General features: G+C 43.9%; 1 protein-coding gene across 1 annotated transcript; it reads right to left on the bottom strand.

The window, feature by feature from the left end:
• Nucleotides 1-1,016: 1,016 nt before the first annotated feature.
• On the bottom strand, nucleotides 1,017-6,899 carry LOC108803477 (zona pellucida sperm-binding protein 3-like; the record flags this gene model as incomplete). The annotated part of the gene is made up of 7 exons (XM_018575318.1): nucleotides 6,689-6,899; nucleotides 4,835-4,947; nucleotides 3,705-3,808; nucleotides 3,453-3,630; nucleotides 3,230-3,350; nucleotides 3,064-3,155; nucleotides 1,017-1,156 (listed from the first exon to the last, which is right to left on the bottom strand). Coding segments are annotated over exons 1-7 (907 nt in total), but the record flags the coding sequence as incomplete, so codon positions are not given.
• Between the last annotated feature and the right edge of the window lie 4,429 nt (nucleotides 6,900-11,328).

Here is an 11,328-nt window from a genome sequence, read left to right as displayed (position 1 = left end):
AAATCCTTGCACCGGCCCTGCTCAGACGTGCATGCAGGGGGCAGAGCTTGCTTTCCCCGGGCAGAAGCATCAGAGAATGTGGCTGAAGGAGCTGCCTGGGAGGAAATGCAAGTGTTTCCCTGCAGACAGGGGCCCCAGGGATGTGCTAGAGACTTGGGGGGGGCGGGGGAGGTTTAAGAAAGATTGGCCGACGCTGAGAGCTTCTCTGCATTGGTCGGTCGGTCTCTCATGCTTCCCTTCCTCCTCTGAGTTTTGTTGGTTTTTCTTTGCTGAATTGAGCAGCGAGGAACGGAGCATCAGGCAATTCTGCCGACAACAGTCCCAGGATCTCAGGTATAGTGGAAAACCCCTCATAATGGGCACAGCAGTTGTACAGACCCAGGAACCCAGATCAGGGATGGTGGGAACCCCTCAGAGGGCACAGCAGATGTTTAAAGTCAGAAACGTAGCACAGGCATTGTGGGAAACATAATGGGCCCAATAGGTGGTGTATTGACGTGGGAACTTAGTGCAGGGATGGTGGGAGCTCCTCCTAATAGGCATGCATTGCTGGGACTTGTAGTCCTGCATTGCTATTGGTATTCAGCTTTACTGTATGGTGATTATACAGCAATGCAGAATAGCTCCAACTATGTAGGACTACAATTCCCAGCAATGCATTATATTTTTAAGTAGGGACACACCCCTGCCAATACTGGGCATTTTCACAAGTATTTATACTTGTGACAATGCCCCGATACTAAACGCAGATACCGGTGTTCTGTCAAGAAGGCTGATGTAGTCAAATTTGCCGACCTCAGCATCTGCGCTTGCGCACAGACCAGTATTATGGAGGAAACCGGGATTTACAAAGTATTTTGTTTAAATCATTAATTGTGACCGTCAATAATATGCCACCCATCATTTACTGCCATGGACGGCATATTACTGGGGGGGGGGGCTACCACTTAAAATCCAAACCTAGATCACCTACTGCCATACATTACACTGTATAGAGCAGCTGTAGGTTAACTCACCATCCAAGGCTTCCCTCTTGCCAAATGCCCTTGGTCTTCCAAATATGGTCCTTCCTCCTGTCATCAGATTAGGGTTGCTGCAGGTGCCTGTTGTCTGACAACACTGGCAGATATCGCTGGGGCCCTCAACTGCAGACCAGCTAGAGAAGACAAGCAATGGTCAGTATCACACCTATTTTCAGAACGAACATTTACATTTGTTAAGCCGCACGTCTGTAAAGTACAAACACATTTTTTGTTATGGAAAAGCTTGGGAGCTCATTCCCAGCAGATGAAAGTGCACTAGGAGGTACAGTGACAAGTGCCCAGTAGAGGCACATCTGAGGTTACATCCCTTCTATTAAGACATGCACTCCAGTCTGGAACTGATGGTGCTTTAAAACCCAATTGGTATTCCTCTTCCTGCACATAATGTTCTACCTGCCTAAAACGTAATGCTCCAAGCAGTGCTCGTGCAATCTAGTTAAGTTCCACCATCTTATTTTTTTTTTGCAAGATTAGGTGCTCGAGCGATTGATACCGGGTGTCAGTAATCCTCATTAGACATGTGCGATTCGTTAAGAATCGAAATTCGTACGAATTTTCCTGAAATTCCGAATTTCGGAGCATCCGAAACCTGAAATGGCAGTTTCCGAATTTCTTTGAAACAGGAACTAATATTACCCCTGTAAATGAGGTTGAACAACATGACAAGATTTTTTTTTAATCCGAAATACAGATCTGCTGCTGCTGAGGGTTGCATTACAATACATACACAGGCAGGAAATACGAAATTCCGTTGACGTATTTTCATTCCATTACGAACATTCGTTAAATTGAAGGTAAAAAGCAAAGTACATTTATATTGGAGTTGATGGTAGTTTTTTTTATAGTCCGAAATACGGAATTCGGATATGGAATCAGTTAACGGAATTTGTATTTCGGATAAAAAACAACTACCACATCGACTCCAATATTAAAAGGTATTTTTGCTTTTTAAATTCATCATAACGAATGTTCGTAAAGTTACGAAAATGTGCCAAAACTAACGAAAATACGTATTTTGTACGAATCCGAATTAAGTTTCGGATACGAATTACGAAACAGAACGAAACGGTACAAATTTTTTGACGGCGCACAAGTCTAATCCTCATCCCCTTGGTGGGAATTTGCAGCAAACGCTAAGGTGTCCCTTTAGGGACTAAGGAGCAGATGCAAGGCACCATACCCATAATACTGAATATGCCGGTACCAGAGGCCCTCAGGTGTGACTGCTTGGTTAAGATGTTTCTTCCTAGACAATGTGTAACCAGTGTACATGGTATAGGAAAGCCCCGCGGAGACACTAGAGGCTACTAGACATGTCCATTCGGATAAACCTGCAAAAAGCGAAATTCAGTTGATTCAGCCGAAATAGCGAATTTTTGTATATGCCTGAATATAAAACGATATTCGAGCATCTATAAACATCAGAACACATGACGGCCATGTTGGCCACTAACACATTCTGCGCATGCCCGCCAGCATCGTGGAGGCAGGATGCACAACACCATGTCATGGGTGACGTTAATTGCAGAACGTGCAGCGGCCAGTGTGTTCTGTGCATGCGTGCTGCCATCTCGGAGTACGACTATGTGGGTGCTGCCATCTTGGTGTATACCAAGATATACTTCAAAATGGCGGCACACATGCCCAGAATGAGCTGGCGGCCAATACGGCCGCCACTCGTTCTGCAGTCTGGTTCCCGAGGCTCGTTGCCTCCGAAGCAGCATTAAAATGTGTTTCCATTGACAAAACGAATAATGTTTTTAATTTTCATTTGTTTCGTCCAAAGCAATTTTTTTGGCCCTGCACATGTCTAGAGGCTACCTGTGCACCATTACACTGATCAATATTTCCAGCTGTTTACATCAGCTTTAGGAAAACACCAGGTTATTGGTTCACAAAGTCATTGTTCCAGGAACTGGTTGCAAGGTACGGAAGGTTTCTCCTTTACACATTTGAGGTCTAGATGCAATGACCATGGTACAGTAACCAATGGACACAGACCATTTTAATACAGTCTTACCCATTTGTTGCCTTGCTATAGGAACAGGCCTTGTTCATGGAATCCGGGACCTGGGTGGCTGCAGCAGCTCTCAGGTAACAGGTTATGTAGATCTGAAGAGAAGGATTTTAATAGGTTATGAGTTCTTACAAGGCATCCCATCTGTTGCAACAATTCAAATCCTCACCAGAGACGCATCATTTCCTAGGAATCGGAAGACATCTACTGTGAACCGTAGGTTGTCTGGTTTGACCCTTGGAGTTATGAAGGCTGCAGAGGAGTCCTCTTGCATTCCATCTACCAGACACCTGTAGAAGATGGTCAGTTAGAAAGTGGGGTCATTAGCACAAGCCACCCCACCACAGGGGTTCATTAGAGCAATTAACCTTTAGTCAGATATGAGAACATACCCATGGTCTGTAATGATGTCATAATTAGGAGAAGAGCCGGCATCAGGAGATAAGGTGGCCACACATCGGTCAATAAACAGAATCAGGCCAATATGGTTCTGAGTGTCCACAGAGGCCTCTATGTAGAGAATATCTCCCAACTGAAAGACTGAAGAACTTCTAGGGCCACTCCAGTCCTCTGCAGGCATAACAAAAATTAGTAAGTCCCAACTGCCTCCCATCCCCCCCTTCCATCTTCCTCATTCAACTCACCAGCCATCAAGTGCAAAGAAAAGGACAGCCTCTCTTCTGAGGACACTGTGGTGCTGAATGGAAGCCATGTTGGCTTAATGGCCTTGCTGCTCACATTACCATGCCTATACAGAGAACAGAAGTCAGTAACAAGTCAATTATAATCATGTGATTTCACAGATCTATATTGTGCTATAAAGGAAAGTACCATCTTGAAGGGAACAATATCAGTATGGTAGCTGCCATTGTTTCCTTGGTTGCATTACTGGTCACTACCACATTTTCCAGCAGTTGACAAAACTAGCATGAACAATGGCAGTCTTCACTGGCTCCATTCTTGTTGCCTTAGACTCAAATCAGAACATGCCCGAAGCCTGCACCTCTAAATTTGACTATGCCTAGGAACATACAATATTTTCCCCAGGGTAGTTTTAAGACTGGTATTGTAGTACTCCTGCACTACCAAAAAGGACATTGTAGAGATAGTCCAGATGTTAGAGATGGACGGGCCCACTCTTGCCCATGAGGTCATCTAAAGTTATGAAGAGACTCCTGGGAACCCCACCACTGTCATTGCTAATCCTAGTTCTTCCTAGCAGGAGATGTCATTGTTTAAAACTGAAGCAGAAAAGCTAGGTTGTAGGTACATGCTACAAGTCTATAGATGAGTCAATACTTAAAGCATACCCAAGACATAAATTTAGGGCCCATTTAGACTTCTGAATTTAGAACTTCAGAATGTAGGCACCATGGTATGCATTGTGGCAACCCAAATTCATGATATTACCACAAAAAGTGGGCCACCAGTTTGAGAATGTTAGAACCTCTGCCAGGTTCATATTTGTCAGTGTTCTTTATAGGATTAGTAGCAACTCACTAGGCCTGAGTGAAGGAAAGCCAATAACCTGAGTGATCACCAAAAAAGCTTGGATGCATTTTCCTAATGGGCACTTGTTCGTTACATCATGGGGGATATACCTCATTGGAAAGTACTCACTTGTGTTTAGAGTAGGATGGGAAAGGAAGTTCAGAAAAATGGGACAGATGGCAGAAAACTGTCCCCTACTCTTTCCCAAATGTTTAGCTTAAGCCATTGACTAGTAAGGATGTAATGCCGTTAGATCTGCCCTGTCCCCCTAGTATAGACTCACCGATAGTAGTAGCACATTATGGGGACCACAGCGGGGTTGGTTCTGATGATTGGAATGGAGGAGGTTGGGCTGTAGGTCAGGCTGGTAGTGTAGACCACCCAATCTTGAGACATCTGCACAGAAAAGTAGAATGTTACATTGATTTAGCAGCATGACAGACATTTCCAAAGACTAGTCATATCATGCCAATAAGGATTCAGCAAGTATATACACATTTCACAAGCTTCAGGTCAGTGACTCAGCTAAACAGCCTGACATTAGAATAGGAGTTTCTCTTTAAATTTTTTGGGGGGTCTTTAACAAAAAATTTTTAAAAAAACAGAAAGTAAATTTTAGAAAAATGTAATAAAGTATTTTAAATATTTCCTTGCAGCATTTTGCCTTCATTGTTTTATTTAACTTGTAATGCAAGACCAGTTTCCTAGCACAGACCCCTTCCATCCTTTCATGCCACAACCCTCTCCTTGGAGTGTCCAGTTTCTCCATCCCTCCACAACATTTTAAGTGGCTGCTGGGGGTAAAAAAGTTAAAAGCGAATACTATGGATTGTATTTAAAGTGATAGCTGCAAGTCAGCATGGGCGGCTGACATATCCAAGAGGGCAGCACCCAGCAGCAGTCTAAGGGATTTTGGATGTCTACACAAGAAAAGTTTCTACAGGTAAACATGCCAAAGAGGTTAAGTTTACATAGATCTTATGCTGAAGAATCTAGCAACAGGGTCTCATTAAGACAGGTCTGACCACTTAAACAGTGCTCACAGGATCCTCTTCCACACTCTGGTGGTTGTCATGTTAAAATATCTTCTCGTCCCACCCAACATGGATTGCTAATCTTTGCTCTCCAAGAGCTATGGTGCCCAAAGCTCAGCAGTGCAGGTAACCACTCTTGCCAGTTAGGACTTTGATGCCATGGGTTGGGGCTGCTCAATACAAGACAGCAATTTAATTCTGTAGCTTGGAGCATTCCTGTAACAGAATTTGTTAGCCAGAGCTGGCTGCATAGATCTGCATTACAACTTATAGGTCAGAGGATCACCTGCTATAAAAAGCCTGTGGGTGGGTCAGCCACCATGATGGAGTGAAGGCCGAGGGACTGGTGACCTGGGCAGAAGACAAAACAGCCAGCCTGGTAGTAACCCACAACCTGCACACTTTAACCCATTTGAACACTAGCCCCTTTAGTTCAGGTAAAGCTGTCAAGTTATAGTTTAGTGGGTGAGGAGTTTCCTTGGACTGGGTAAATACAAAGCACTGCCATTACAGTGGCATTAAGAAGCCTAGTTGCCCACAGGGTCATAAACTCAAGTAATCAATGACCAAAACAAGCACGTAGCAAGGGAAGGCAAAATACATGCTTGTTTAAAGGGAGTCAGCACTTCTATTAAGATCTGTGGAACTGGAGCTAGAGTGCTTTAAAAAAAAGATGCTGAAGCTTACTGTACACAAGTCTTTCAAAAGCTGAAGCCTGTGTGCAGCGCTGCAAAGGAATTATATTGTGGTTTCATACATGTTCCCTTATGGTCAGGGAAGTATAAACATGTTCCCCCATTTGTTGTCCCTGGATATATATTCAGAGAACCAGAGCAGAATTCAGGAACAAGGCAGTGGGCAAACATGGAGAGTTAGGTCTGGGCTCATCTCAATTGAACATCAGATACAGTCTTTAAGCCCTACAAAAGTGCAGTAGCCCATAAAGGCAGATTCCAGTTTACTAAACCCAAGAAAACAAGCAGAAAAAAAAAAAAAAGAGAATAAAGTTAAGCTCTAGTTGTTGCTATTGGCGTCACTGAAGTTATTGGACTACATACAAAAACATGAAAAGGATTTTAAGTGCAAATATTAAAGAAAAATACCTGCGCAGTGTTGCCACAGTCCTGGAGGCTAATCTGGAAGATGACCATGTTGTCAGTACTTTGGGTGCTTGGCTTGCATAGTTGGGCTCCCAGACTCAGATCAGAAGGTTTTACTAGCTTTCCATTTCCATACAAATCCCTCTGGACACTGACCTCCATGGTGTCCTCTCCACACTGGACACTGACAGGGGAACTTCCAGTCTGTGGTTGCTGTCGGAGCATCCCACCTGGACGTCCAGCAGATAAACCCCACTGAGCTCCAGCTCTGGAAGCCCCAAACCCAAGCACAGGCTCATTACTGCCCCGATAAAGCTCTCTGGAACCCCAACTAGAAGGAAACTGGGCAGGCACAGCCCGCTGGTAGTTCCTCCACCAATCTGACTGGCGACTTTGTCTAGCTAAGACATCATCTCCAGCACAGCCAAATCCTGGTCCATAAACCAGTGCAAGCAACAACCAACTACAGCAGCCCCTCATCCTTAAGCCCATCCTGTCTGCAAGGGGAACAGCACAAGGAGTGGGTTAGAGAGTTACCATTTATACCCCTCCCAGCAGCCACTAATACCCCAGCTGGGGCAGATCATTACCACACCCAGTGGGCTGGCCCATTCAGCATTAGGGGTAAGATACATGGTTGATTTTAATCTGTTGCTGCTGAGAGATTTAACCACTTGCTGGATTTCACCTCACTGGAGCTACACAGGGGAATTTTATTAGCTCAATCCTGTTACTAAAATCGTTCATTTCAATGGGGGCCTTAATGCAACAAACATTAACATGCAAACGTCTCCTGTGTAGCTTTAAGGTGCCCACACACTGCTCGATTCTCGTACGAGAAAAGACGTGCGACCGTTTCTACTGTACAGTTTGAACAGTGCTCCGGAGACAAATGCCAAACGGGCCGGTGTGCGCACGCGCACACTGCCTGTTCAGCATTGCGGTCATCGCAAGCCCGCCCCTCAGGGGGGCGGGCTTGCGATGATCGAGAGTACGATCTGCCTGTCCAAGATGGGCTGATCATACGTTTTTTAAATCACTTTACAACGATCGCAAGACTAAGGTCTTGCGATGGTTTTACAGTGTATGGCCACCTTTAGTCCAGGGGTCTCCAAACGTTTCAGGGCCACATTGTATATTTTACAACTATTCAATGCATAGTCCTCCCTTATATCTAGGAATGCCCAGCAGAGGAACCCCCACATAATATCTTGTAGCATGCCACATGGGGCTCACGGGTCATAGTTTGGAGACACCCCCCTAGTCTTGGGCCTCATTAACACTGTATTGCGCCTATTTAAGAGCCTTTTGCAACAATGTGTTGTATGCGTTATGGGGCGCACACCCAAGGATGTCCATAAATGAACTCAACAGGAAACACCTATGTTGCAAAGAAAATTGCCATGTGTCTTCTGGTCCATTGACGCATGTTTATGGCCCATTGAAAATGTATTTAGACCATGCAATGGGCGTCATCATGCCAAATAATGCGTGCTGACTAATGTTGGAGGACTTAGGCGAACTGGGAAGTTGCACCAAACCATCGCACATCCTTAGTATCAACACATGCAACATGGGAATGAGCCGTTTGTACATTACTATTCATTTCCATGGACCCCAGGACGCACACTGATCCAGTAACATACATGCTGTGCTCTCTGAATGAGCTCTATCACTGGGAGCCACTAAAGGTGCCCACGCACCTTGCGATAATCGTACGATAATCGCGGGAAATCCCGCGATCATACGATTATCGCAAGGTGTGTGGAAGGCGTGCGACTGTTTCTACTGTACGGTCGCACAACTTTTATCTTAGGAACATGTCCGAAAACCCGCCGAGAATCATATGATTGTCGGCGGGTGTGTGGCATGTTCGTAAGATAAATGCCGCAAGCGCACACTGCCCGTTCAGCATTGCGGTCATCGGAAACCCGCCCCTCAGCGGGGCGGGCTTGTGATGATCGCAAGTACGATCTGCCTGTCCAAGATAGGCAGATCGTACATTTTTTAAATTACCTTACAACCATCGCAAGACGAGAGTCTTGCGATGGTTGTAAGGTCTGTGGCCAGCTTTAGATCTTGCTTTGCTGTAATGTCTTATTTATTATTACTTAAACGCAGTCCATCCAAAAGTGAAGTTTTGTGTGTCCACGTCCACCTTTGTGTGTTCTCAGCTCCTCCTGTCACATTCTAGGTAATTTAAGAAAAATTAAAATCCAGCAGGGAGGTGAGAACCTCTTGTAATAGGCACAGCCGTTGAACAGACCCAGGAACTACGGCAAGCTCAGGGATGGTTGGAACCTCTCATAATGAGCACAGCCGGTGTACAGACCCAGAAACTCAGCTCAAGGATGGTGGAAACCCCTCATAGTGGGCACAGCAGAAGTTTAGACTCAGAAACTTAGCACAGGCGTGGTGGGAAACCTCATAATTGACCCAGCGGGTGTACAGACCTGGGAAATCAGTGCAAGGATGGTGAGAGCTCCTCATAATTGGCCCAGCAGGTGTACAGACCTGGGAAATCAGTGCAAGGATGGTGAGAGCTCCTCATAATAGGCACAGCAGGTGCTAAGACCCCAACATTCAGTACAGTGATGGTGGGGGCATAAGGTGTTTAATTTTCTAAGGCAAAAAATAAACTGTAAAATGTTTGCAGACTTTGCTTACGCCCCAAGTCTGTGATGTAAAAGATATATATGCTAAATTTCAAGAAGATCGGATAATATTTAGAGGTTGCACACTTTGATCTGTTTTGTAAAAGTAGGCAAAAAATAAGATTTGTCAATGTTAATTACTTTTATTGGGAAAACTAGAAATCACAAACTTAAAATACTATTAAAACTATACACTAAGATTAATAGGTAATATGATAGGCAAAACATGTTATATTAATCAACTTTGAACAATGCAATCCCTTGTTTTGTTAGCTTGGTGACGACTTTTCTGTGATGCTCGACTACCCTCAACAAGAATTGTTTTTGTTGTTCATCCCTGACCAATTCGTTATACTTTTTTATCAGAGCAATTCCTTTCTGCGGTATCATTGACAACCTTAAGAGCATTCACATGGCTTCTTAGAGAATCACTGCAGTATTCTGTCACGTCGTGGATCCCAAACAATTCAAAGAACGTCTTAGTTTTATTAGTAACGAAATGGCTCAGTTCTTTTCCTTCAAAAACCATGTTTTTACCCTCTAATCATTTCACTTCCTTTTTCTTTGCAGGTTTGGTTTCTACATTTTTAGTCATATTTTCCTTAACAGCCTGAATAATAAGTTCGTCCAAAAAAGCCAATCCTACGTTTGTTTCTGACAGATACCAAAGGTGTCTCTTAGCAACGTTGAGAGCACATTTTTTGACGTCTGCATCTGGGTAAGTGCTCAGAAGCTGTAGCATATCCAAATCATTCTTTGGAGCCCATCGACTTACAATTGCCTCATGCCAAAAGTAAACATATATGAGGCTGACAAAATGTGCAACCCGTTTCATTCCTTACAATTGTCGTTGAGGAATATTCAACTGTTTAGTGAAGGACAATTTAAGTGCATATATTGCCTTTGCCATCCACCTTGCTTGATGCAGTGCCCCTGGGATCCTGAATCTGAAGTAGAAATGTCACTGGTTTGTGATAAAAGTGATCAATGTGTGCAACCCCTAAATATTTTCCAATCTTCTTGAAATTTGGCATATATATATCTTTAACATCACTGAGGCTCGGGGCGTAAGCAAAGTCATGAAAATCACATCTTTGGAAAAATGAAACACCCTATGGGGGCCTCTCATAACAGCCATTGCAGCTGTGCAAAGCTGGAAACTCAGCATAGCAATGGTGGGAGTCCCTCATAATGGGCAGAATGGATGTAGAGACCAAGTACTCTTCCCCAAGAGCCCTGATGCAAATTGCCATGTTGAAGGGCAGATTTGCCCACAGTTGGATTTCACTGGAGGAAAGTGCTGAGATTCAGGGACATTTTATCAAGAGAAAGCACAGGTATTGATGCATTTATAGTTTCTGTCTTAGGATAACACACTACTGCATCTATGGAAGCAGCACTGCCCACCTATGCTAGGACTACAAACCCCCCTCTAGAGTGATGTGTTCTATAGCCGTTAAGATACATTTTTTCCAACCAGCTTTGAAATAAAGCGCAAGCAGTTGTGTTTTTGCACTCACTGAATAGATCTGTACCATTGAAAGTTTGTTTTTTGTGGACCAAAAGTTGGTTTCAAGGTTATACGCTCAACATGTGCTTAGACCATTACACAAGTATTGAGCTCATTTGGAATTCAGTTCCCATCCAGAATTCGTCTTGCATAGAAGGTTTAGACTGCCACAAGCGACAGAGACAGTAAGCCTCCAGCACGCCTCCTGTAAAAACCTGAGTTGTGGTTCACCACCAGTGTAAAACTAAACTAAATCCAGGGAGGGGCTTATCATTTTATAGTAGACTTGAGATTCTACATGATTTACCAATAGCCTCAGGTTCTGTCCCCTTAAACATTTCCTTTCAATACATATGTTTGAGAAACATCTGACAAAACCCATGTACAGATGCCTCAGCAAACCCCAATGTTACAGGGAAACGGCAAGAAAGTACATTATGCCATCTATAAATAAAAGACCAGATTAAATGAGAATTGTT

This window comes from Nanorana parkeri, unplaced genomic scaffold, assembly GCF_000935625.1.
Source record: "Nanorana parkeri isolate BGI_ZX_2015 unplaced genomic scaffold, ASM93562v1 scaffold3784, whole genome shotgun sequence".
Classification (NCBI taxonomy): domain Eukaryota; kingdom Metazoa; phylum Chordata; class Amphibia; order Anura; family Dicroglossidae; genus Nanorana; species Nanorana parkeri.
Note: the sequence above shows the minus strand (reverse complement) of the source record. Positions and strands in the feature narration are given on the sequence as shown.